This window comes from Condylura cristata, unplaced genomic scaffold (assembly GCF_000260355.1).
Source record: "Condylura cristata isolate star-nosed mole 26May11 unplaced genomic scaffold, ConCri1.0 scaffold00010, whole genome shotgun sequence".
In the NCBI taxonomy this organism is placed as follows: domain Eukaryota; kingdom Metazoa; phylum Chordata; class Mammalia; order Eulipotyphla; family Talpidae; genus Condylura; species Condylura cristata.
In genome coordinates, this window is record NW_004567111.1 from 51069579 (window position 1) to 51096912 (window position 27334).

Below are 27334 nucleotides of genomic sequence, written 5' to 3' on the forward strand. Positions count from 1 at the left end.
CTGGCGGGGACGCGCCCGCCGCTTCGGGGTCTCCCCGCACCGACCCGGCCACAGTACCTGTACGGGGTGACCGGCGGGCACCAGACCCCCCCAGTGCTCAGCACCGACTGGCGCCCCGGGAATCCTGCCGACCCCCTGACGTCTGGGGACCCCGGCCGCCTCCGAGCTTTCTGGCCTGTAAGCCCGGCGCCCTTCGAGGTCCGGCCTTGGGTGCCAGTGAGGATCAGTCCATACAAATGGCTCTCGGAGACTCTGACCTCCCACTTTCTGTGTTTCCCTCAATAATAAAATATGGCTTGTGGACTGTGACCTCTCGTTCCCACTGGAACGTTCAAGCGCAGGTTACAGAGCGGGCGTAGCTCCGCGCACTTAGGGTGCGTGGTGAAAGGTGCTTGACGCCCCTGTTCCAGGTGTACCCTCACTGTGCCCGAGTTGGCCCTCATCTCATTTTTTTAATAATAGTTTATTTTTACATCATTTTGTGCCTTTTCCCATCTCAGTTGTAATCCCCGTGGGCTTCCCATGACCAAATCACCCGTGTGCCATCACCATAGTCCAGTGCACATCCCTCCCCACCCCATTTTTGATGCATTCAGACCCGATAAAATGTCTCTGGTATATAGTTGTTCATTATTATTATTATTATTTTCTTCCCTGGTTCTTTATACTCCTGCTATCATCTTACCATATTTTTTTTTTTGTAAAGATTTATTTATTTGTGCATACAGAACTGGGGTTCAGGCCAGAGGCTCAGGGGCGGTGAGAGGATTCACCAGAGACAGAGTGGGGAGCAGAACAGGCCAAATGATGAATTATACTGCTGAGGGGAACACAGCAGGCGGGTCAGGAGAGGTCTGCCACGCCATGTGGTCACCTCCGGGGCAGGCGGGGATCGAACTCATGCAGAAGTAGCTTTAGCTTCTCATTGCTGTGCTCTAACCCGCTGCGCCACCAGGGAGGGCCCATCTTACCATATTTTTAAGAGTTAGGGTTAGGCCAATTCCGAGGGAGGTGAGATAAAGATTTCAATCTTGAGGTAACTAGTCACCTGCTGTGACTCTGGACCTGGTCTAAACACAGAATCACCTCAGGAAAGTTAAAAATACCAGTTTGCACAGCCCACATCTAGAAATTCTGCTTCAGAACCTCTGCACTGCAACTTGGACTGATGCTTTACAAAGATTCCCCCAGGTGATTGTCTCTGCCCCCCAGTCATCTCTCAGACCCTCTTTTCTCCCTGTGTTACAGGGCAGGGAGAGAGGGGCACCCTTGAACCCCCAAACCTGCCTACTCTAAATAGGTTCTGCCATCCACTGCATCAAGAAAAAACATTTAAGACTTTAATGAAAAGGAACTTTAATATAGTGAGTGTATAACACAGAAGACAAAAAAAATCTAACACCCAAAGTTACCCATCCCCTTGTGGGTAAAAGTCCACCCAAAAGGGATTGGCCCAAAGCAAGCCCTGAGAGCCTGCCACAAGGCTAAAGCACCTTCTGGCCGGGACCCATAGAAAAGGTCAGAAATGGCCAGACAGGTGTGGGAGGTAAAGAGCAAAATCAAAATCAATATAAACACTGCCATAGTCACCTCCCTACAGGTCTCTCACCCACATCTGCCTTAACCAGTCCAGGGTCAAGAAACAAGCAGGGTTTCTTCGCATGTCTCCCTCTGCTATATGTGGCTTCCTCAGGTCTCCTGGCTCTCCATCCTGCTTCCTTCTTCCTCAGATTCCTTCTCTTCTCTCCTCAGCTCCACACTCCTTCTGGGTGGGGCAGAGAACCTGGAACGTCCCCTTTTCCTAGGGACCACCTGGTACACCTGCACTAGAGTTTTTATCAGTTAGGAAGGCAGCCCAGGCAGAATTCTAAGGCATGGCAGCTGCTGTTGCTCCCTTCTCTTCACCCCACACCTTTTGGGGGGAAAGCAGGCCTTTTCAGGGGTCAGTCCTGCAGAGAGTGGTGGAAAGTGTAGCCATCAGCCCTGACCTACTGGATTTAGGCCTGAACACAGTGGCAGCCTCCTTTTCGCAAAGGGGTGTTCTCCGGCAGGTTACACAGAACACAGCATGTCAGTCAGCTCTCAGCCCTGGAAAAGCAGGCTTCTAGAAATCTCTTTCTAGATTCTTTCGTGAAGGGGTGGGGGAGAAGAAGCAAATTTAGGCTGGTTCCTGCTATTATGCATTTAGTGAATTGGAGGGAAGATAACACCTTATTTTTTTCCTCCTGTGTGAGCCTATAGTTTGGGTTAATGATTTTTTTCTTGCACACCGGGCTTTTAATTAAGTTTCCCATGACTGGGTCCCAGTATTAGGCAGCAGGATCCGGTCACCCTTTTCTAAACTTGCCTGAACCTAAAATTACCAAGGACAATTGAAAAATAAAAACAACAAAATCAGATTTCTAAGTTTCTAGCAAGACAAGAAGAGGCCTGGGAGCTTGCCTCACGGGGAGTTCTATCTTCTGGGTTTAGAGAACACTTTAGAACAGTGCTTGCTCAAATTGAATCACAATCACCCGATGGGCATGTGAAACCACGGATTTCACCGGGCTCAGCACCTGATGCAGAGAACTATTTCTTACAGATTCCTGGGGGATGCTAATGCTGCCAGTTTAGAAACCATCCTTTTTTATACCATTTCTTTCTTTTATGCTATAAATACATTTTTTTACATTATTCTTCATTTTATACATTTTTTTCATCTCAGTTGTAACCCCTGTGGACTTCCCACCACCATAGCCCCATGTGTCTTCCCACCCCAGTTTCGACCTTGTTCCCCTCCTCCCTAGTAGAATGTCTCTGATTTACAGTTGTTACTTGATGTCCTTTTTTACTTTACCATAATTACTATGTATATAGTATGTGTGTGTGTGTGTGTATTTTTTCTCCTGATTCCTTACACTCCTGCTATGAGTGAAACCATCTGCATTTTTCTTTTTCTTTCTGGCTTATTTCAATAAGCATGATCACCACTGGTGTAGTAGGTGACTTGGATTGGGTGTTGAGAGAGTAGAAAAACCTCCTTTGGATTTATCACTACCCTCTCGGGACTTTAGGCTAGTCATTTACCTCTCTGCTGATGATAAAGAGGGAAGGCAGATTCATAAGCCTCGAGTTGTTAATAATAACCCAGGCTGGACCAGGATTAAATCCTTGTGTTAAAGACAAAGAGCCCAAGGCAAAGGACAGAGGAAGGGTATGACACATCCTGCTTGTCACCTCCCAGCTGTCTGACAGCCAAGTTTGAGGAAGCAGTTTAATTCCAGGAGCCTCCGCCCTCAACCACTCTTAGCCTCTAATAGGATCAAGCCCAAAGGCTAAGGTCATCCCTCCCTGGGAGTCATAGAGAAAAGCTCCCCTGGTCCTGGAGAAAGGGCCCTTGGGCCAGTTCCCTGCATGTTCTCTGTGCCCTGCCCTTCTGCTGCCTCTGTTAAGATTTGGAAAGTGGGGACCCTCCCTGGAGGTGCAACAGAATAGGACGCCTAGCTGCATCCGCTTCAGTGTGAGTTTGATCCCCAGGTAGGAGGTGACCCACATGGTGCAGCAGACCTCTTCTGTCTCTCCCACTGCTCCCCTCAGCAGTGTAACTCATCAATCTGCCTGTTCTGCTCCCCACTCTGTCTCTGGTGAATCCTCTCATCGCCCCTGAGCCTCTGGCCTGTATCCCAGTTCTGTATGCACAAATAAATAAATCTTAAAAAAAAAAAAAAGATGTGGAAAGTGGGCCCTCCCTGGTGCCGCAATGGGTTGAGTGCAGCACTGTGAGGCTGTCCACAGCCACTGCAGTGTGAGTTCAATCCTTGGCCAGGGAGGTGACCCACATGGCATGGAGGGCCTCTCCTGACTTGCCCATTCAAATACCCCTCAGCAGTGTATTTCACTTGATCTGCCTGTTCTGTACCCTGCTGTGTTCTGGTGAGTCCTCTCACCCTCGTAGTTCTGGCCTGTACCCCAGTTCTTGTATGCATAAATAAGTAAATCTTTAAAAAAATTTTGGAAAGCTCTCACTATTTCCTTACCAGTACTGCTGACTGGCTTCCTATTCATTGACTCCTGGGCCCTTGGCTCTCTGAGGAACCATGTGCCTGTGCAAGAAAATCCTTCCACAGTGATCCTGGACACCCCTTATGGGAGAAAACAGCTTCATCTTTGGTTAGAGGTTGAAATGCTTGCAATGTAGGAGCTCAGTTTTTTGTTTTTTAGTTAATTTATTTATCTATATTTTACATCAGAATTTCACACCAGAACTACCATAGAATTTCTGCCACCAATTCACCTGCACACCATCACCAGAGTCCCTAGTGATCTTCCGGCCCCCTCTCCCTCCCCTGCAGAATGTCTAGGAGCTCAGTTTTGAACATGGAAGATATTGATATCATTGGTAGTAACAGTAAAATAATAGCAGCAACTACTATTTATTGGGTCTTAATTTACTCTAAGTGTGGTGATAACTGTCTAACATACAGCTCATTTAGGCTGCCCCAGGGGTAGCTCCTATTATCTATCCCCTTTCTGCAGATGAGGAGATAGCTCAGGAAGTTTAAGCCAATACATGTTATACCACAGCTGTTGAGAGGCAGAGCTGCAATTTAAACTGAGGTTTTTCGATCCAAAGCCCTTGTTATTGATAATGGTTTTAGTTTCAAGTCAGCCTTTTAGGACGGCTTAGGGGTAGCCACTGGGTCTTCTTGCCCCACTAACTGGGCCAAGAGCAGCAGAAGCAATTGGAAAGGCTCTCTCTGAGCTGCCCTGGACATTTTGGTGGGTTACAGATGTGGGAACACAAACATTCTTGGTCTCCCGACTGTGAGATGGCTGCCCCTGGACACCGGCTTCCAAATCAAACCCGTAAACATTCCTTGGCCTCTTCCCCAGGGTCCAGAGAGTGTAGCTGGCAGTTGTGCTGTTCCAGGGTGTGGGGCAGGAGACTAGTGTTGGCAGCCTGTGTGTAAACACAGCATGTGGGAGAGCGCTGGGTTTCTTGTAGAATTTTCACAGGAGAGAGTCATTTTATGTCTCAGGGGACTCAGCTCTTTTTGAGAGCTGCAAGTTCTGAGACCCCAGCCTGGTGGTGTGAGGGACAGGTCTGCCCTCAGGGTTTCCTCCTCACAACTCCCCTCAATTCTCTCTCTACTGCCTGCAGTTAATTTCAAAACCAGGAAATACTAGAAAAGTAAAGGTAGAAGCGGTGTCTCAAAAGGCAGAGAAGAAACAGTTAAGGTTGCTTTATCTAATAGGATGCCTTTATGCAAATGAATAATAGCAAATCCTTAATATGTTTTGCTGCCAGCTGTCAAAAGGCTGTTGCAATGTAGATGCCAATCTCCCTTCACCTTGGTCCAAATGGAGCCCCCTCAAGTTTAGTTTACACCCCGTACTCCTCATGGAGCTTTTACTCCTTTGATAGGAGGGCAGAATTTAAATAACTCCCTTCCTTTTCTACTATTCCCTATTTGCAAATCTCCCACACCAGGGCCTATAGCTGGTAGGATACCTTTCCTGTTGTGCAATAACATGGTAGTAATGGTTTCCCTTCTCTCCCTGGTCTCTCCACTTCCCCATGGCCCCACCAAGGAGAAAACGTAAATCCTTCTATTCAAGGATTTAAGATGGGGGGAGAGGTAGGGAGGACTTCCTGGTCATAGAAGCAGTCAGAGGAAGAAGTTTTGGATGCTAAATTATTTGTATCTTCGAATATTTTCAAAACCTCAGAAGCTAAAGGTACAGGAAACGTAGGGTCTGAGGAGGAATTGTTTGTGAGACCAGGCAAGGAAACTGGGAGGCCAGCGAAGGAAGAAGCCATGTGATATGCTAGTGGACAGTAACGCCCATCAGATTTAGACTTGTTTTCCCCACGCCTGACTGCCACTCTTTCTGTGGGTCTGCTGCTTCCAGGAGTGGCTATGAATCTGCAGCTAAGGACTTTGTCCCTGATGACTTGGAAATCCAGGTTCCTGGAAGAGCGTTCTTGGTCACCGGAGGCAACAGTGGCATTGGAAAAGCAACTGCAACTGCAATAGCCAAGCGGGGTGAGCAACCTGCCAGCCGTGTGTCCCTTGCGCCCCAAGGCCAGCCTACAGCAGGTCCACCCTGGGGAGAGTGCCCTGTGCCACAGCAGATCAGCAGCGTCCAGCCAGTGTGGCCAGGAGGTCCTGCCAGTGTCTGAGCTGTGCTTTACTTCAAGCTAGAGGTGTCTGGAGCCAGTGGCTTGAGGATCCTCTCTCTGGCACCTATTAAATTCAAGGGGAGCCCAGGTCTGTCTACATATCACATTGCTTTATGATTAAGACAAGTGAGGGTCTCCAGTCCACCTTGGACATCGGTGTTTTTGTTAATCCAAAGATCTTGCTATTGATAAAACATGGCTGCCTGGTCTAGGTCCAGCTCATGACTTCTCATTTAGAATTAATTTAGTCAAAGTCCACTGCACTTTGACTGTGAACCCTAGTGAAGAACCAGAGCCCCTAGAATAGCTGCAGAAGGAGTGCAGTGAACATCCTCCATCCTTCTGGTTGCCTGGTGTCCAGCCTGCCAGAGCAGCTGGGGGTGGCCGCCTGTTTCTCTTCCCTAACCTTGATTCTGTGAGGAGTCTCTCTGGGTGCTCTGTAAATTATTCAGTCAACTAAAGTCTTCCTTCTGGTAAATGCCAAAATTTTTTGCATGACCTCACCTGCCCAGGGTCACTGGATGGCACCGTGGTGATTAGAAATGTCTGCTGTGTCTCTCCAGAGCCTTTTCTCTAGGAAAATTGCTGTTCCAGCAGAAGGTGGGGAAATAGATTGGGAATTTATCACTTTTAAGGTGCTCAGGATATTTATTTTTCTCTATAATCAAGTTAGGCATTTGCTAGGGGAATATGATACCGTTTGGAGCTGTATTTAATTATCTGCCGAGTCATGGCAGGATTAACTGCATCTTAGCTACTGGGGGGGGGGGGGTTATTCTGAAGTGTCGTGGGAGGAGGACAAAGCAGAGTAGCTGGCGATGTGGTAGCCCGGAGCCTCCCATGAAAGAGGCCCCGTTTAATAAAGCAGGCTATTTTAAGTGAAGAAAGCAGGCTTTGTAATGATTATTTGTTAATTGCTGCCGCCAAGTATTCCCCCTTAAATAAAACTTGATTGATGATGGCATGGCCTTTGCTGGGATAGTCTGATTACCATTTGTGAATTGAGCCATTCAATAAATATTAATTGAGTCCCTGCTACATGTTAGGCCAGTAGTTCTCAGCTTGGGCTAAACCTTAGGCTCACCTGGGGAGCTTTGAGAGCATATCCCAGAAGGGGCCCATCATCTGGAGATTTACAACTCCTTAGGTGAGTCTAACGTGAAGCCAGGTGCTATGCCACTTGACAAGTGTGACTGCAACAGGCACTTTTTGTCCTGCATATGTTCATACCCATGGCGGGGGTTGGGGGGGCGGAATGAGGATATTATGCCATATACAGTGCCAATTACCCAGAGAGGCAAGGAGAGCAGTGCCCAGGTTTACCTTTATTCCACCTCTACTCTCACTGCAGGGGACAATCGTCTAATTTTCCAGAATAGTCTCAATTCTAGGTACCCTTTCTGCAGGCTTCAATCTTCATTTGGAAAAACTGGTTTTGGCTGCTATCACTATAACTCACGAAGGTTTCCTTGAATTCCACCAGGTGGCACAGTTCACCTGGTTTGTCGAGATCAAAGTCGAGCTGAAGGTGCCAAAGGTGAGATCATCAGGGAGAGCGGTAACCAGGTGAGCTGCTCTTTGCTGGCCTGCTGGGGTTTCTTGCCTCCGGGGGTCAGCTGCAAGGGGGTATACACTGCCTGGGTAAGCAATGGCCAATGCCCATACTTTTGCTCTGGAGGCAGCCTTAGGCAGCCGAGACCTGGAGCTGTGTTTTGCAATAACAGAGTTGACCCAAATTAGCAGGGGCACTGAGAGTTAGCCTGGGCACCCTGAAGGCAGCAGGCAGGGGCAAGTCCCTGCTGTGGAGACATTAAGCTGGACAATGGCATGACTGGAGCTTCTACCCCAGAAGACCCAAGACAGCCAGACACATTAAGGGTAACTCAGACAAGCCGTAAACTGACCCAGTGGTTTTGCTAATCAAGAGTGACAACAAGCAACATCTTGGCTGTAATAGTCATTTTCTAGCAACAACTTTGAGATCTGGCTCAAATTTTGTGAGAAAGTCAGGAGCAAGACTGGCTACATAAGTTGTGGGGCCCAGTGGGAAATAAAAATATAGGATCCTTGTGTAAAATTTGAGACTCCCAAGACAGTGAAAGCAGAACATTGATTGAAGCATGCGGTCTCCCGAGTATGGAGCCAGGGTGCTTGCACGGGTTACAACGAAACTGGCTCTGGATATAAAGCCCATAAAGTGGAGAGGAGGAAGCCTGGTGATGACTCTCTGTTTTACTAAGGAATGTCTTCCTTCAATTTCTGAAGTTTCTTCCTGTCTCCCATGGAGCTTTTTTTTTTTTTTTATAATTTTTTAAAAAAGATTTATTTATTTATACATCCAGAATTGGGGTACAGGCTAGAGGTGCAGGGGCAGTGAGAGGATTCACCAGAGACAGAGTGGGGAGCCGAACAGGCAGATCAATGAGGTACAATGTTGAAGGGAGCAGCTTGGCGGGTCAGGAGAGGTCTGCCGTGCTATATGGTCACCTCTGGGACAGGCAGGGATCGAACTCCTGCTGAAGTGGCTTTAGCCACTGTGCTTTAACCCGCTGCACCATCAGGGAGGGCCCTCCTATGGAGCTTTTTCTCCAGCAGCCCCCCTCTTGCTACTGAACCATAGTGTCCACAACTGAGGGACTATGTGGATGCATAAAGGTGAACAGGACTCCATTCCCTTAGACTTGGCCTGTGGTCAAAGAAAAAAAGTGCCATAACCTGGAATGAAATATTCTGCATCTCCTCATGAAGGTTATCATTGTTTAAGAAAATGTCATTTCAAAACTGTGGTTGTTCTTTTTCCTACTCACCCAGACCTCCATAGCTTCCCACCAGATGCCTTACAGAAGCTCCGGGGTAAGGAGAATGAGGGTCTCTAAATCTTCCCCTAATGTCTGCAAGTGACGCTGTTCTGGGGGCTTCACTTGCTGAGATTGAAACCTGGCTGTCTGCCTACTGATAACTTTCAGCTGTGCTGCTGTACAACACACTAGGAATGCTAATCTCAGGCCATATCCAGAAGGAGGTTGCTCTGGATTCCAGCCCACAGTGGTATGGGCCACATTTTTTCACAAAGTGGATTTATGAGGATAAAATTGACAATGTGGTTTGTAATGCTGACCCATTCTTATATCCCTTTCTTCCATCTTTGTAAAGGATATTGAGGTGAGATAGGAAGGCAGATAGGAGTGGGGAGAGAGACCCCTTTGACCACTGCCCACCCACCCCAGGACACACACAAAGGATCCGAACAACCCATGGAGCTCCCTCTTCTTGGGCCTCTCGCTGGGAGAACTGGGAGGACCCAGGGAAAAGAGCACCAGTCCTGTGGGCGTGGCTTCCCTGACTCAGTGTAAGGTCTCAGCTCTGCCAGGGAGTCCTGCTCCTCCTTGTTTGTGAGAAGGCTCCATTCTACAGCTGCATCTGGTCCACCCCACAGGGTGAGATGTGGGAGGGAGCTTGCTCAGATTTGGGTCCTGGTTCTGCGCTCACTAGGCTCAGTGCCCTTGTTACCTGGAGTCCCAGGCTCCCTAACTTCTCTGAACCTCAGTTTCCTCAACTGAAAAATGGGTTATATACTGTTCTATGTTGGGTGTGTTTTTTGACTCTGAACCATATGTCAGGTGTGCTAGGAGCTGAAGGGGGAATAGTAGAGACAGAGATAACTTCGTACTGTCTCATGAGGGATCCTGGTGATCGACAAGTTCTTTCAGTGAATTAATGCCTGCCCCCTGCCTGTCTGCTCAGTTCTGTGTCATCACGAGGGCAGGTGGGAGTGGGGACGCTGGAGTATGTGCATCTTTGCTCACATTAGTCTGCTGGGTTTAGTCAATGGGGGATTTTAGAGGAAGGGGTGGGTAGGAAGCAGTGGGAAATAGGATATTTGGCTTCCCTGGCAACAGCTGAAACTCCTCTGTGTTTCTCCCTTCTGGAGAGACCCTGACTCCTGGCCTGGGCCACACCATCTCCTCCAGCCAGAGCTGGTAGGGGCTTCCGACTGTAAGTGATCTCTCGATTACTTCACCATCCCAAGAGAAACAAGTGAGTTCTCATCTTGTTTCATCCCTTAGGAAACCAGCCCCTGAAGTCAATTCCGTTTGTTCCGTTTGTTGAAAGAGGTTGCCACTAGGCCCTGATGTAGCATGAGATGTGCTGTGGCAGGGGAATTTCAGGTTATCATAGCACTCAATCACATTTGAGTCTTGTTCCGTTTCAGTGAACAAACTTGTATCCCAGGATCTAAAGAGCTAGTGCAATGGCTTGTTCTGCAGGAGCCACTCAGTGGCTCCTAGACAATCCCTGTAGTGACATCATATGTCATCACATGCAGATCTACATAGTCATTTGTTGGCTTTTTTTTTTTTCAAAGATTTATTTATTTATGCTTACAGAACTGGGGTACAGGCCAGAGGCGCAGGGGTGGTGAGAGAATTCACCAGAGACAGAGTGGGTAGCAGAACAGGCAGATCTACTGAAATACACTGCTGAGAGAAGCAGCAGCCCGGTCAGAAGAGGTCTGCCTCGCCATGTGGGTCAGCTCCCTGGTGGGGGATCGAACTCGTGCTGCCGTGGCTTCAGAGAGCTTCTTTATGCAGTGCTTTAACCCATTGCACTACCAGGGAGAGCAGAGTAATATGTATTCTTATGTAGAACACATGTTACTTAGCATAGGTCAGCAGATCAGGATTACACATATGTACCTGTTCTAGTTCCTTCTGGTTACAGCAGACTGTCTGCCTCTCCTGAGTGTCTCTGGTTTCCTATTTTCCGTAGAAGGAAACAGATGCCTTCCTTCATCTTCTCACGATGCCTCATTTCACCAGGCTCCATGGTTGATTTGTCTAGTACAGAAAGTCTATCTCCCCTGCTGCTACTTCCTGTTAATTTTGAGACACTTTGGTAACTTCCAGAAAAGTCTGTGACATATTGCAAGTAGAAATGATTTTGCTTCACTTGAAATTTGGTTTGAACTAAGATTTGTAGGCATCCCTGTTGAGAGAGGGAGTATTAGGGTAGGTTGCAGGAAAGCCCTTAGAAAGAAAGGATAAAGGACTAAGTGTCCAGAGTCAATGTAGGCATTGCTGGGGCTCGTGGCCAATCCACATATGACCTTTGCATCCATTCTGGCTAGGCCAGGGCCTTTGCAGATTTTCAGAGGATAGGCTTTGCAACAATGCCTTTCCTATCCTCTGGCGGTAAAGGAATGTTTAATTGTGCCAATTTAAGCTGAATATGGTATTCAAAGTGCGTACAGACCGTCTGAGTCATGAAAATGTGGGGTTGCTTCTCTTTGCTCATTCTGAATCTTTGTGTCAGGATGAGAAAACAATGTTGTAGGATTAATAGAAAGAAATTCTGAATACTTCCTCAGGTTCTATGATGCAGTTAATGGGGAAACTGAGACTGGGCACTGTACTCTCTACTTTATCAAAGGAATTGTGGCTATTGCTCAGATTCTCATCTGTAGGTTCAGTTCTTGGGTGTCTGAAGCAGCAGGAATCTCAGCCTTGGGTGGGCAATCCATCACATTCACTTGGTGGGGGTCAGAGGTGAACCCCTGCATTCACTGAATACTGAGAAAATGAGTTTAATCCATGTGCTAGATACAGAGGAAAAAGAAGGACAAAGAAACCAATATATAGTAAGCATCTGTATGAGTGTCTGCGTCAGCTGCCATAGGAGGGAGTTCAACATGGAATTGTAAATCTGATGGAGGAGGAAGCTGTGTCCAGAGAAGAGATAACTCAAGACAGAATCTGCTAAGCAAAGACCAAGTCACAGAGGAAGCTATCAATCTAAGAGTTATGATGTGCCTTAGATACTATCTTAATAGGAAAATATTGACAAGAACACATGAATGATCGACAGTAGGAAAGGAAGAAACATCCATGAAATGTATGTTAGGTAGTCATAAGGTCAATTTATATAAGACAACAACAAGAATATCTCCAAAAGATGATCGTTAAGTGAAAAAGAGCAACACATAGTGGTGAGCATAATGTACTGTATGTGGATGTTGATTTATAATGATGTATAGCTGAAGTACTATAAACCAATGGTTTTTTGATAAAAAATTAAAAATAAATCTAAAAAAATATACAGTATGATTCTATGTGCATGGAAAGGGTACAGATACCACATACTACTTTCCATTTTATATCATTAAATTATTTGATATTTAATTACAAAAATAATAGTTCATGGCTTTTCAAAGAGGCTTTACAAGCTTTTTTCTTTTCTGGGTTAGAACATCTTTCTGCACATTTTGGACTTGTCTGATCCCAAGAAAATCTGGAAATTTGTTGAAACTTTCAAGCAGGAACATACACTCAATGTTCTGGTAAGCTTTATAATCGTTTCTTGCAGGTGGATGTGGATAGTTTTGTGGGTATTTATATGGACCTCAGAGTGAGAATCCTTTGTAGGAAGAGCTGTCCATGTGATCATTTGCTTACTGGATTCAAGAGGAGAACCAGCTCTTGGTTTAGATCTGTGGGACAAGGAAAGAAGCCCTCTAGGTCGGCTCTGCAGGACGATGGACATGCTCCACTTTTTATAAAATGATGCTGCTTATAACTGTATTCTGAGTTCTGTAGACCTGGGATTGGTGCATTAAAATATTGGCTCAGGGAGAAATAAAAACAAAAGTTTACTCCAAAAGAATGCCCAAAACAGACAAGCAAATCTTTAGTACAAGAGAATGGGTCAGGAGGAGGTGGAAGTGGGTAAGGATGGTACCATCTGCTCCGCACACTTCCACTTTGGACTGAGCAGTAGTTTCTTACCTGCTCCAGAACATCTGTCTGGGCCATGGTCGGGTTTCGGACGTCCAATATGGTGATGGAGCATTTGAAATGTAGCTAGGATGTTTTGCAAGTCTAAAACTAAACAGATTTGGAGACATACTGGGAAAAAAATAATGTGAGCTATATTATTGAAAAAATATTTTAAAAAATTTAAAAATATATATTGTTAATATTTTACATTGATTACATGCTGAAATGATTTTATTTTTGATATGTAGAGTTAAAGAAAGTATAATATTAAAATCAATTTTATCTATATATTTTTACCTTTTTAACGTGGCTACATTATCCAAGACTTACAATTGGCATATTCCTAATGGATAGCAATGGGTCAGACAGATTCCCACAGCACTTTATTGTGACTGAGGGTGAGGTTGCCCACCAAGTCATCTTACTTGGCCATCTCTGCACAGTTTTGTGGCTGCGTCTTTGCACGGTGGCATTTTCCTGGAAGGGGTTTGGTGTGAAGGGCCACTTAGGTAGAACTGTCAACACCTGAATGTGGGTCTTGTGGCACTGGAGGTGCGAGGTTTAGAAACAGATCCTTTGACCCTACTTGCCTTTATTCTGAAATGGAAACTGTAATTTCTAGATCAATAATGCAGGTTGCATGGTCAATAAAAGAGAACTCACAGAAGATGGACTTGAAAAAAACTTTGCGACCAATACTCTGGGTAAGTATAAACAGTTTTCTTGTTTATTTTTAGCAAAATAAGCATAGACATAGATGACACCATAGAAAGATCAGAAAATACATTGATCAGCCTCTTCGGTTCTTGGTCTGTGGGCTGATGGCACTTACTGAACATTTACCCTTCACGGCATTTCTTTTTCTTCATAAACCTCTCTTTGCATGATTTTTTGTAACATATGTTAGTGCCAGCAGTACTAAGTATTGTTAAAGCATTTTTTTTCTAGGAAGCTTGAGGCTCATTATAGACATTATTTTGGAGCACAGTGTAAGTTCACTTCAGGTGGGGAGTGCAAATATAGAAACTGCCCCAGAGGGAACTTCCAGCCAGGTCTGAGGAAGGCACAGCCATGAAACAAGAAGTTGGGCCAAGAAGGGCATTTAGTTAGAACATAAGACACCTAGGTCCTGGCTCCTGCACCGGAATAAAAACCAGTGGTTCTCAAAATGGGGTTCCTGGATAGCAACATTGGCATTGTTCACTCAAAGTAGAAATGCTCATTTTGGGGCCCTCCCCAGATCCACTGAATGCAAAAGGGGCTGAGAATGGAAAGGGCTGAGAAATCTGTGTTGTAACAAGCCCTCCAAATGATACCCAAACTAAAACTTGAGAGTCAGGGTTCTGGGGTTTTACTCTCTTTGGATATGCTTCTTGAGCCAAGGGATTGGGAATAGGTTATTGTGTCTTTCAGTTTAGGGATGTGCTGAATCGAAGATTATCTACCATGCTGCTTCATCATAGCAAGCTTAGCTTTTCATAAGTATTTAAATTAAATATTGTCCTAAGTCAGAAGATGAATGGCAGAAGTTTGTTTGTTAGGGTTGATGAAGTGTCTATTAATTCTCATCCTTCTTCATGAGAACTGAACAGAGTGAAGAGAGAGCTAATTGAATAAATAGATGAAAGCCCAGATCCTGCTGTTGTTGCTGTTAAGACTAGTTGAGGACCATGGCCAGGTATGAGAGCCAAACAGGTTTCCTAATGTCAAACCCCAGAACTAGACAGATTCACTTACTTTGTTACATTGCCTGGCTTAGGACAGACATACTACTCCCTCTCCAGGAACAGGTGAAATGGGGAGCAGTTTGTTGCTCCCAAGTTGAATGCACTGATAAGTGCTCCACCTCCCTGGGAGGAGGAGAGAGCAGAGGGAGGATGGACTCACACTCACTGCCTTCTTCACATGAGGACTGGTCACCAGTGGTGGAGCAGACCCTTGGCTCCAAAGGAAAGGTTGTATTACTTTGTAAAAAACACGTTTCTGGAAGCTTACTATGAAATGGTGCAGGTTTACAAAATATTTCCACCTTAGATTTGCCCCATATGTGGTATTTTGCCAAAAATACCAAGAGCTCGAAGTGTGGGGGTCACGCATGGGGCTGCACTATAATGCTACTGGATGGTGTAGACTCCTTGAGCACCGGGCTGGCCTCTGGCTTCTCAGTGGGACTCGCTTTGTGATTTGGGGGGCCCTGGAACAAACAAAAATGTGGGCCTTTTTGTTCAAAAATTAGAGAGAATCTCAACACAATGATAACATCTTATTTAAGTGCAAGACTCCGTGAGGGTACACAGCTTGGAGCTAGCTCTGTTGCTTCTCCACCCACTATCCAACAAAATCTTACTGGATTATTTGCCATGCGCTGGGCACGGAAACCTACATACAGCACTTAACCCTCGGGATCCCCCGGTAGAACTGTTCCTACATCTTCATTGAAGTTGAAGAAACTAAGAGTTGGCACAAACGGTGCCAGATTGGGTGGAGGAGCCAGAATTTGGACCCCTGCCTCTCTGCTTCCACCCAACGCCAGCGTCCTAAACAGGTTGCAGCGTTACCAGAAACCCGCCCTACCCCCGGCCCTGCTGACATTTCCCTCTTCAAACTCAGCATTGTATTATCCCAAAATAAGAGCTAAGGAAGTGGCTGGCCCTGCCCGGGGAGGACAGGCTGGGGCAGGGGGCATGACCGAGAGGTCATCCGGGCATCTTTGGGTTAATTGAGAACGCGAACAGGTATGACAGACTCTCCCGGGAACCGCCTTTTTGATTAGAGGGCTGCTTAGGTTGTAATTTTGTATGGATCTGGTCCCTTCTGAAGACCTTGATTGCTCTTCATTTTCATTTCCGATTTGTGTTAGAAACATTTTATTGATCTTCCAACCTCTCTGAGCAGCATAATAATTCTGCCGCTTTGAGAGTTATTCATCCTCCCTAGAATGGGGAGACAGTGCAGTATTCAGAGGTATGTCAGCAGCAGGGCGGGGCAGTGAAATGTGTCTTCGCTTGAAAGATGAGGAGATAAACAGAGAGGTGAAAATATTGTCATTCTGAAACAGGTCCAGAGCCAAACGAACAGCCCAGGCCTCTGAGTCCTGGGAAATTGCTGGCTGCCTTTCTAATCTGAAACATGTTTTCCAGCCCGATTATGTAACATGGGGTAGGTTGTTTTCTATTTTCTAAGATTCAGTCAGGCTTTTAGAAATATTTCCAATTCCCAACCAAACATCAGTAGGTTTCTGGCTTTCAGAGGATAGGACAGATACCAGCATTTTCAGAATTTATCACATGAAGGCCAGCCATCCTAAGGATTTGGCAGCTGAAAGATTAGTGAGAGACTGTTAGAGGCCTTACCTGTACACGGCTTTGTTGAGACATAGTATTTGAATTAGATAAAGTTCAAAAATAATTCTCCTTAACCTTTTGTGGGTGTGGGCTGAGGAGAGATTTTCTTAGTTTTCCCTCCTGAGGGACATATCCAGCTGCTCTGGATAGATTTGTGGGTGGAGAAACCCACAGGTCCATCATCGCAGGGAGCCGAGTGAGCTCACGAGACAGATTCTGTTTGGTGGCTGTTCTCACCGTGAGTTTTGGGTCTTCTCAAATCCCATACGTTTGCCACTGACTGAATAGTGGCATTGAGAGCCAGTGAGCGGAGGAGACAGCTGGGGGAGAGAGGCTGCGCTAAGTGCTGGGCTGGCAGCCTGCCACCGTCTGAGCGTTAGCAGATTAAAACTCTCACCCACATCTTAGCCTCTCTCACACTGTAGGACGTAAGACTGGGACACTGATTCCACCTCCTCCAGGACAGCTGTGTCATCAATTAATTGACTGTCATAAGCAGGCAGTGCTGTTTCGTGCTCTGGCAGCCAAGGGGGAGTTCACTGCAGGTCTTTCTGGAAGGGCATGCTTCAACACACAATAGATGTTGTGTCATCTGATGTTTTGTTACGCTAAGGGCTCCATTCACTGGCCCATCCACACACCTGAGGAAACTGCTGTTTAAAGTGGGGACCCAGGGTGCAGAAACACCTCATAGAACACATTGAGCACTTCTCATGCATGAAGTTTTCTTCTGGCACTAGTTCATGCAATCCTTAGAACAACTTTATGGTTTTTACAGATGAGGAAACTGAAAGGTAGAAATATCTGAAATCAGAGCCTCTGATTCACCTTCCTAAGAGAGGATAACAAGATTATAGTTGGTGCATTTTTAGTAAAGAGCTGTATCAGTTGCTGATTAACAAACAATTCCCAATTCGCCAAGGCATACAATAAACATGTGTTTTCCACAAGAGACTATGGTGACGGTTCACGGGTCATTTGCTGGTGGGAATGTGACAGGGATTACAATTGAGGGGAGATTTCAAACATTATACAAAAATGAACAACGGTGTAAAATAAGAAGAAAAACAAGAACAAGAAGAAGCACGTGCTTTTAATAAGACCATACAACAAGCAGGCAGGCTCCGTCCGTAAGCTTATCTCAGCTGAACCCATGAGGTGGCCTAAGCAGCCACTTGGGTCGGACCGTGTTCCAAATACTCACGTGCTCCATGCACCATTAGGCTGGCCAGAGAATATGCACTTGGCAGTAGTAGAAGTTCAAGAGTGCAAGCACAGTTCAAGCCTCTGCTTGCTCCACCTCTAATTAACATCCAATTGACCAACACAAGTCATTCACAGAGCCCAGAAACAGGGTTGAGGAAACCATATGCTTCCCTGGGAGATGAAGAAGAGGGAAGAAATAGCAGTAAACAGAATAGGGTCTGTTTTATTTACTTTCTTATTTCGTGGGAATGGGTTTTCTGCATTTGATGTGGGAACTATTAACCAAAATACTTAATGAACAAAATACCCTTTCATTCAATAAACATTTATTGCATGTCTTCTATCTATCAGACACCGTGGTCAGTGATGAGGAACTCCTAGTATATTGGGGCATGTTAAAGGAACCCCTCCTCTATCGAGAATAAGATACATAAATAATTTCAGTAACTATAAAGTAAGTTCTCTTTTCACCCATAAAGGGAGCTAGGGTGAGATGCCTCAGAGGAGAGCAAGAACAGAACTCCCAGGGCAGAATATTTCCTTAGACACTGAAGGTGTTTGGTGCCAAGCGTTTTTACTTGTCAACAATTATTACTCTGAGCTCTAACCCATGCACTTTTTGCTTCTAATCCTTCCTTCCAACTCACCAGCTTCAAAGTTCTCAGAGGGAATCCTGAAGGTTCTTGAGGGAATCTTGAAGGTGATCATAAATGCTGTCAAAGTATCAGCTACTATTGTTTTAACATTAAATCCCTTGACCTGGGACTTAAGTCCTTTGTTGGTCCGCCCCATTACCTGTGCAAGCATCTTTCCCTTGACATCACATGAATTCTGTACCAGTCAGCCTGTTATCTTGGGAACATGCCAAGATAGCATGTGTGTGTGTGCCCACCTGCTTCTGTCTCTGTTGCTCCTGTTTCTGTGATATCTCTGCCAGGTTCAAGTCCATGACTCAGCTGGGAGTACTCCCACCCAGAGCTTTGTTAGATGCTCGTCCCCTCAGCTCTCACAGGGCCCCCTGTGCAACTGTCACTGCACCATAAATGTTACCTGTTGACAGGTAGGACCATTGAGTGCCGTCGCTGCTGGCCTTGGGGAGGATCTCTGTTCACATTGGCTGAACTGCGTGATGCCTTGAGTGGGTCAGTAGTCGAGTTCCTCCAACCCTGAGGCTGTGCGCAAATACTCTCCAAGCCTCACATCCCATTCTGTAAACTGGAAATCACAATCCTTTTATAGACTAGAGGCAAGGATTAAAGATAGAGTTCTAATTATTTTATTTACTTAAGAGAAATAACACAGTAACATCACATGGATGTTACAGAACTTTATCTTTATTCATAAACTTTATTCATCATCACCCCAAACTGGAAATAACCAAGATCTCTTCAGATGATGAATAGATAAACTGTGGTACAGTCCTATACTCGAATGCTGTATACAACAAAAAGGAACAAAATATTGCTGTATGCAACAGCATGGATGAATTTTAAATGCTTGGTGGAAGTCAAGCAGGACACATAACGTATGATTCTGTTTCTAGGACATTCTGGGAAGGGCAAGCCTGCAGGGACTGAGGAAGGGGCAGGGATGGGAAGAGGGTGTGGCCACAAAGGGAGTAGGTGATGATGAGGGAATATTTGGGGTGATGCACTGTTCTGAATTACATCACAATCTAAGGCAGAGATTTCTGTGCCTTTGCAGAAACCATGGAGCTAAACAGACACACTCACCCACACCGAATGCTACTTTCTGAAAAATATGTGTATAAGAAAAAGAATGAAAAGCATTGTAATTCTCAGCACAATGCTGCATGTAGTGAGTAATCTTCTTAGCAGGAAGCAGATAATTTATTTCCGTCACTTCTTGTGCCCTCCCTCAGACATCAGTGAGCTCCAAGGGGGTGGGGGGAGGTGGGAGGAAGGAGGGGAGGGACTGTTCTCTTCAGCTTTGGGCACAGGTCACCCTCCCATGCCTGATAGTCCAAGTTTTCAGAAGTATCAGCTAGTGAGGAATAAATGCAGAGGCGCCTGCCTCGTAGAGGTGGGTGAAGTCACTTCCAGTATGTCCTTCCACAGCAAGCTTTCTGTCCAGGAAAGTCTCTTGGGGTTAGAGGTGGGGAAAGCTGGCCCAGAAGGCCAAGTTTCCTGTCTCTTGAGAGCCCAGCTGGTTCCAGACAAAATTGGGAAGTCACAAAAGGAAAGGATAGCCAGTCCCAGTGGGGTTCTCACTGTGTCTTCACCCCCATCATTGTACTAGGGTTTTCTTGGCACCATCTTTTCCCTAAAAGAAAGAGAGGGGCCCCCCTCCCTGGTGGCACAATGGGTTAAAGCCCAGCACTAAGAAGCTGAAGCCACTTCCACATGAGTTCGATCCCAACCCCGGACGTGATCCACAAGGCACGGCAGACCTCTCCTGACCTACCCGCGGCTCCTCGGCAGTGTACTTCAGTCAGTTCTACTTCCCACTCTGTCTCTAGTGAATTCTCTCCCCGGCCCTGCACCAGTTCTGCACCCCAGTTCTGCATGCATAAATAAATAAATCCTTTTTTAAAAATCCTTATTACTCTAAATATTTACTTGTCCCTCCCTTCATTGGGAAGGGAATAAAAAGGTTTTTTTTTTTATAACATTTATCTATGTATTTTGCTTTATTATTAGGACTAAAAGATGATTTTGAATATATTCCAAAGGATTTCTTAACCCATCTGGAAGTTCTTTGGGTATAAAGCAGCATTTCTTTCTCTTCTCCCTCTCCTTATATATATATATATATTTTTAAAGAATTATTTATTTATACATACAGAACTGGGGTACAGGCCAGGGATGCGAACGGTGAAAGGCTTCACCAGAGACAGAGTGGGGAGCAGAACAGCCAGAGCGATGAAGTACACTGCTGAGGGGAGCAGCGGGCGGGCCAGGAGAGGTCTGCCACGCCATGTGGTCACCTCCGGGGCAGGCGCGAATCGAACTCATGCGGAAGTGGCTTTAGCTTCTCAATGCAGTGCTTTAACTCGCTGCGCCACCAGGGAGGGCCTCTCCATATTTTTTAATAAGTAGTGTCACAGTGTTTATTTATTGCATAATCTTCCTTTTGAGTGTGATTCCATCTTTATTCCATACCACATTGTCATTGAGCAACTACTCTTCCTAAACTCCAGTCTCTTCCTCTGATTTGATTATTGATTACTGTGTCTAGCCACGTTATTCTGATTATTCACAGTACATATTAAGACCTCCTGGGATGAGTCCCACTCATTACTCATCTTGTTCTTAAGACATTTTAACCCAGAACATTGCTAATTTGCAGGGTGAGAATGGCAGATTTTAGATAACAGAGTGAATACAAATGGGTTTGAGGCTCCTGAAAGCACAAGTAGGAGCCCCAGTTACCCCCAAAGCACTTTGGAGACCTGGGAGAGTCTCTTGGTCATAAACTAATATTAGAGAGCACTGTACCTCTCAGAAGGAGAGAGCATTAATAAACTCAAAAGTCAGAAATCACTGCCTGCTTACTTTTGTTTTTTGTTTTTTTTTTTTAAAGATTTATTTATTGATGCACACAGAACTGGGGTACAGGCCAGAGGAGCAGGGGCAGTGAGAGGATTCACCAGAGACAGAGTGGGGAGCAGAACGAGCAGAGTGACAAAGTACACTGCTGAGGGGAGCAGCGGGCGGGTCAGGAAAGGTCTGCCACGCCATGAGGATCACCCCCAGGGTGGGGATTGAACTCATGCTGACCTGGCTTTAGCTTCTTGGTGCTGTACTTTAACCAGCTGTGCCACCAGGGAGGGCCCTCCTGTTGGTTTTCTACCTGCTGTCAAGACTGCTTTGGATGAGACACAGAAGCCTCCCAGCGATGAGTCCCTTGAGCCACAATGTACCCACCACCCCTGCTGCCTGCCAGCCCACCAGGGTTGGGGCTGAGCTGCCCAGGCTCCCAGGGCAGGGCCGGCTCTGTGGAAGCTGCTCTCCCTGACCCCACAGCCCGGAGCATGGCCCCGGCCAGGCAGTCCGAGTTGTCTGGACTCATCCTGTCCTGTAGGCCCTGCACCTGATCTGCTTCTCTAGCTGGGATTTGTCAGTGTTTTCTAAGAGCGCGCTTTGCAGCAACTCTACCAGGCACTCATTTGGGGACTTTTACAAACAAAACCCCAATTAAGCACCTTGGTGTTTTTAATGAGACAAGCCCCAGCGCCCACACTCAGTTTGTTCTCCCTGCTGTAAAGCAGCTCTGTCACAGTGTCCCAAGTGTAGGACACAGGCGCCTCCCTCGAATGCGACAGCAGTCGCATTCAGTCATGTTGCACCAGGAAAAGCAGTTTGCTGTAGCACCCTGAGGCATTGACCTTGGGTGGCCTGGGGAAGACATGGAAGCGACATCAGACTTATGTGTGGGTGACGGAAAGGCTTAAGGAGGGTGACCTGCGCCACCCCCTGCTCTCAGGGAAGCTTCCAGCCATTAGTGTTCACATAAGTTGTTTCCCATATTTGGGGGGGGGGGGGAACAAAACCAAATCTAGTTCTAAAACCTTAGTTAGAACCATGTGTTTGGGTTTTTCTAGGACTGAATAGGTTTCCAGCATCAAGACTTCCAGTGCGTGCTCCAGCGCCCTGAGACAAGGCTGGCACCCCACTAGGCACCCCACGCCCTCTCCCTCGCCCCCTCCACAGTCAACCTCCCTTTTACCTCCTCACTTGTGGAACATGCTGCCACCACTCCATCCTGGTTTTCTTCCCAAACACTGGCAGCCCTTGCTGAGGTGTCCCCTGTGACCCGGATGAGCTGCGCTCCTGGGTCCTGTCTGATTGCTCCCCAGAAATCGCCATGTTGTCACAGCCACCTGGCACAGCCCCTGCCTCCTCCTCCAGTCAGAGGCCCTTTTTCCTCACGATCCTCAGCTGACTGCGGCTTCTCTGTGTGACCTTTAAATGCTGGACTTCCTCCCCTCCCACTTCTGCTCCTCCTCATCTCCCTCTGCATTCTCTTTGGAAAGAGCTCATCACAGCTTATGGCCCCAGATGCCACAAGGTGACCTGGTTCTCAGGGTCCCCATCCAGCCCAGGTGTCCTTTCTGAGCTTCACGTTCACATTCAAATAGCTCAAATTCAGCACGCCCAAAATTGGGCCCTTAATCTTCTCCCCAATCTGCTATTCTAATAGTCCCAACCACTGTAGGTAGGCTGTCCGCCCATGCCCCTCTGTGACGCTGCCCCTTCCTCACCGCCCAGAGCTAATGATAATCGTAACCCCGAGTTGGCCTTTGTCATGCCTGCAATCTGCCTGCTTTTCTTTATCTTCATGCTACCACTCAGCCTAAGCCACTTTGGTGGCGGTGACGGTGACTTGGTGACTTGATGTAATGTATATCCACAACAGGCCCTGGGTGCCCATAGGTACCCCTCCACCCAGCACTGGTGGTTCCTTTCATAAAACTGACAGGGGGTCCTTACCCATGCAAACCTGTTTCATTCTGTTTCAAATCATCCCTTGGTGTCATTGGCATTGGCCTTCAAGGCTCTAGTCTCACCTTGCCCCACTCCCCACCTCACTCACTTGGCTTCAGCCACCCTCGTTTGAGCTCTCCGACCACAGGACCACCTTGCAAAGACTGCTCCATGTCTGAAACATCCTTCTTCCTACCCCCAACTTTCTGCCAGCTTATTCCTGCTTTGCCTCTAAACTTTAGTTTAAATGTCACCTCACTGCTAATGTGGAGCCACCCCCTACGACCCCACCTTTGTATGTTCCTAACAGTCTACACAGAAATGCTTCAGAGAGCATACCTAGCACATGTGAGCTGGGTTAATTACATATAACACATTATCTAATGCCTGCTATGCTGGCAAACACCTTGAGAGCAGGGACTATCCTTAATACATAGCACTGGGTCTGGACTTTGGTGGCCCATGGTGAGTACTTGTTGAATGACTGGAACTGGATATGGAAGGATGATTTGAGGTAAGGAGCAAAGGGAAATATCTGACTCACCCTGTCTGACCCCAAACAAGACTACCTCATGAGACTACCTCTAATGCTCCCTAAAGTTTCATTTTCCCTGAGGCCCTGAGCTGCTCGTCCCCAGGCAATATGATCTTTGAAATGGTCTCTTTATAATTTGTAAGGTGTGGACAGGGACCTTGGGCTCACTGTGGGATGCTTCTCTTCTGTGTAAATGGAGCATTGTCAAGTGGAACTTATCGATATGTTGTCTGTTCTTTTAAAATCTGCACCTGTTACTGCCCAGGAGTAGAGAGACAATTACTTTCTCTAGAAGATAGTATGAATGATGGAAAGACAAACCCATTGTCTAGTAATGGAAGCAGCTTTAATTCAAGCTGGTTTTGAAGGGTTTCTTAATAGAAATGCTAATCTGTTTTCCTAAGCTAAACATAGAAATTGCTGTGTATTTTTCTTATCAAACAATCATGCTATTTAGTGCTATTAAAATATATCATACCCAAGATATCATATTGTTTTGGTAGCACCATGAATTTAATACAGTTGTAGTAATGCATTAAAGTACACTGAATCTCTCCTTCAGCATTACCCGGGCTTGACACAGTTTTACATCCCTCTTAATTAGCTTATAGAAAGAGATTTGCTTCAAGTCATGTACCCATGTAATAAAGGTCCTTGTTGCCATATTTAGAGGACTATGTCCAACATAAATTCCACTCCCAAATCTCTTTCTCGTAATGAGTCTCCATCGACATAATGAGTTCCTTGGAAGGAAGGCATTGTGTAAATTAAAAATACTAATGAGTCATAATGATAATGAATTATTTTCCTTATTACTGAGAGCAGGACTAACCTTGGGCACATTTTCCAGTAGTTAAAGGTGCCTTCCCTACACCCAGGCCTGCCCTCTCCTGGGATGCTGAACCTTTAGTATCCTTTACTCCCCTTTTTTCTCTCTCATCAAAACTGAGTCTCCCTGATCCTAGCTAGGTAGTTGTAGGGAGGGAAAAAGTTACTGAGCTGGTTCACACTATGAGTGACCGAAGCCCCTGCTAGCCATTTCCACAGATGTCCTGCCTGTGCCTTTCCAGAGATATTAGCACAGAAAAACTGGACTTTCTGGGGATTGTCTGGTTACAGTAGCAAAAACACACTCAAACTAACTAAACAAGAATAATAAATTGGTAGTATCCGAGGGCAGCCTCACAGAACTCTGAGGCAGGACAGCTGGGCCCTGGGACCTTCAGAGTCAGGATCAAGAGCTGTGAGGGTGGAGACGAATGTTTCCGTTTCTCTGGGGTTGTTGCTGATACACTCATTGCCGCTTCCCTGGGCTCTCCTTGGCCACTGTTGCTGTCTTTCTGTGAGCCTGGGCCAAACGTGACCACGTTGAGTGTAAGAGTTCCGTTCCATACTCTGGGGAGGAGGGTTCGGCTGGCACAGCTTGGGGCAGGTGTCACTCTGAGTTCAGTCTGCTCTGCCCCTGGGGTCAAGGCCATATGGGAAAACCGTGCCTGACTCAGGGTAACGATTCAGTTGTGTATTTATTGTTGTTATAAACAAGGTGCAGGGGCCCATCCTTAAGAAGAAAGGACAGAGCATATTTCAGACTGAGGAGGAGTTTGCTTAATTCCGCTGGGACCCCAAAGTGTTAAAGAGCTTTGGTGCAGGAGAGTGATGTTGGCTCAGACTTTAACAGGAGCCCCGGTAGGATCCGTGTGAGCCGGACAAGGAACATCCTGAGGGAAAGTTGCCTCGCAAACAATGGGGCACTGGTGTGGGTGGGGACTCAGCATGGTTTACTAACTCCAGCAAGATTTGCCATTTGTTTCTCACTTTGTATGGACTTTCAGGAGATTTGGATAAGTCACTGTGTCTTTTTGAGATTCTCTTAGATCCCATTCTTCCACTGAAAAGTTGTACACATGTACAGTATACACATAAGTAAACACATATCACTTATATATTTTTATGTTATTATTTTTTCACATTCTATTTTTTTAATTAATGGAAGTGAGTTGTTTTTTAAAATTATAATTCATGTTTATTTTGATTATTTTGAAAAATAATATAATAGTTTATTTTTACATCATTTCGTGCCTTTTCCCATCTCAGTTGTAATCCCCGTGGGATGTTGTTATTTTAACAGGTGGTTATTGAGTTTCTACTTGCAGGTCTGAAAAGACCCTGAGGGTCCAGAAGGGCCCAAGAAAGCTGACTGGGAGGGTGGAAGATTAAACATTGCAGAAAGATGTTCATCTCCCTCCCAGGGAGGAGGCATGCCTGTGGGGTGTGAGGAGTCACATATGTTCTTTGGAATGAAAGAGCTGGTGACCTAGGAGAAAAAAATGCACAGAAACATATGGCCTAGATCTATTCCCGCGGGAGATGGTGGGCACTGGGAAGGGGAGGGGTATGGGCCTGCTTTGTGGACTTAAAAGGAAAAATCCCTGGCAGTCCTACTGTTCTCAAGGAGTTTTAAAAAAATACCTACCACCATGGGCCCTCCCTGGTGGCGCAGCGGGTTAAAGCACAGCACAAAGAAGCTTAAACCACTTCCTCATGAGTTTGATCCCCGCCTGCCCCGGAGGAGATCCACATGGTGTGGCAGACCTCTCCTGACCCGCCAGCTGCTCCCCTCAGCAGTGTACTTCATCCATCTGCCTGTTCTGCTCCCCGTTCTGTCTCTGGTGAATCCTCTCACCCTCCGCATCTCTGGCCTGCACCCCAGTTCTGTATGAATAAATAAATAAATTAAAAAAAAAAAAAAAACTACCACCTGGCCATGGCCTGAATGACAGAGCAGTTGGTGGGTGAGAGGGCCTGGCAGCCTTCCTGCAGGTGACTCTGCGAATGGCTACATGGCTCAGGGGATGAAGCGGAAGACAGAGCCTTTTGGGTAGTCACCTCTTGGGTAGGGAAGAGGCCTGCAGAGGGGCTGACCCCGCACGCCTTCAGCCTGGGGTAGGACAGCCTTCAGCCTGGCCTGGCCTCCAGGAGGCAGCTGCAGGCCTGCTGTGTGAAGCCTGCTTCCAGTTCTCATTTCCTTTACTCAAAGGAGTCATTTATGACAATCCGTCATGGCAGGCTGATGGGGCAGAGAGCTTTTGGCAGAAGGCCTTTCTACTTACAAATTAAATCACAGAGAAAGCCACCAGCAGTGAATACAAAGAAAGCGTTCAAGGCCACTGGATGGAGGGGAACAGCTGTTAGAGACCAAGTGTTCACCAGTTTTAACAACCCGTAAGTACTAACGAGGCAGGTACCTCCCAAAATACACTGGACCCTGGACAACTAAGAATGCTGTCTGGGGTGAAAGTCATGACTCAGAGGTACAAATGATAATACAGAAGTAGGATTACAACCACCGACATGCACAGAGAGCTTTCTGGCACACATACATTATTATTTCACCACGAAACTCTCTGGTCCTAGACGGTGGGCTGGCCGGCTATTAATTCCCTTCCAGAAGTAAAGTAACCAAGGCTGAAATGGCCCTGCTGCCTTGCTCACAGTCACAGTGCGGGTAGGTACCAGCCAGGGCTCAAATCCAAGCCCCTCCTCCTCCCAGTGCCCTTCCCATGAAGGCAGGTGCTCTGGTTGTGGGTGCAGGCCAGGGCATGGGTAGGACTTGATGGGGGAACAGAGTTGGTCAAGTAGAAGCTCCAGAAAAGAACCCAGCATCCTGCCACTGGGACCCCTTAATGTTTCCCACCTTACTTCATATAGGGACAAGAGGTTTTGATTTAAGTCCACCCTTTAATACAAGGTAACATTTATCCATTATTTTAAAAAATTACAGATAGCCACAGGAATGTAGAAGTAATGATTCTACCTCTCAAAGATAAGACATTTTTAGCATTTCAGTGCCTTTAAAATAGCAC

General features: G+C 46.3%; 1 protein-coding gene across 1 annotated transcript in view; it reads left to right on the plus strand.

Annotated features, from left to right (window-relative positions):
* The window catches only part of DHRS12 (dehydrogenase/reductase (SDR family) member 12), a 45262-nt gene that overhangs the window by 11416 nt on the left and 6512 nt on the right, over positions 1 to 27334 (plus strand). Inside the window, exons 2-5 of the mRNA XM_004680342.2 lie at positions 5896 to 6029; positions 7650 to 7732; positions 12411 to 12503; positions 13562 to 13643. Coding sequence (XP_004680399.1) covers positions 5896 to 6029; positions 7650 to 7732; positions 12411 to 12503; positions 13562 to 13643 — 392 coding nt within the window. The remainder of the gene's footprint in view (positions 1 to 5895; positions 6030 to 7649; positions 7733 to 12410; positions 12504 to 13561; positions 13644 to 27334) is intronic.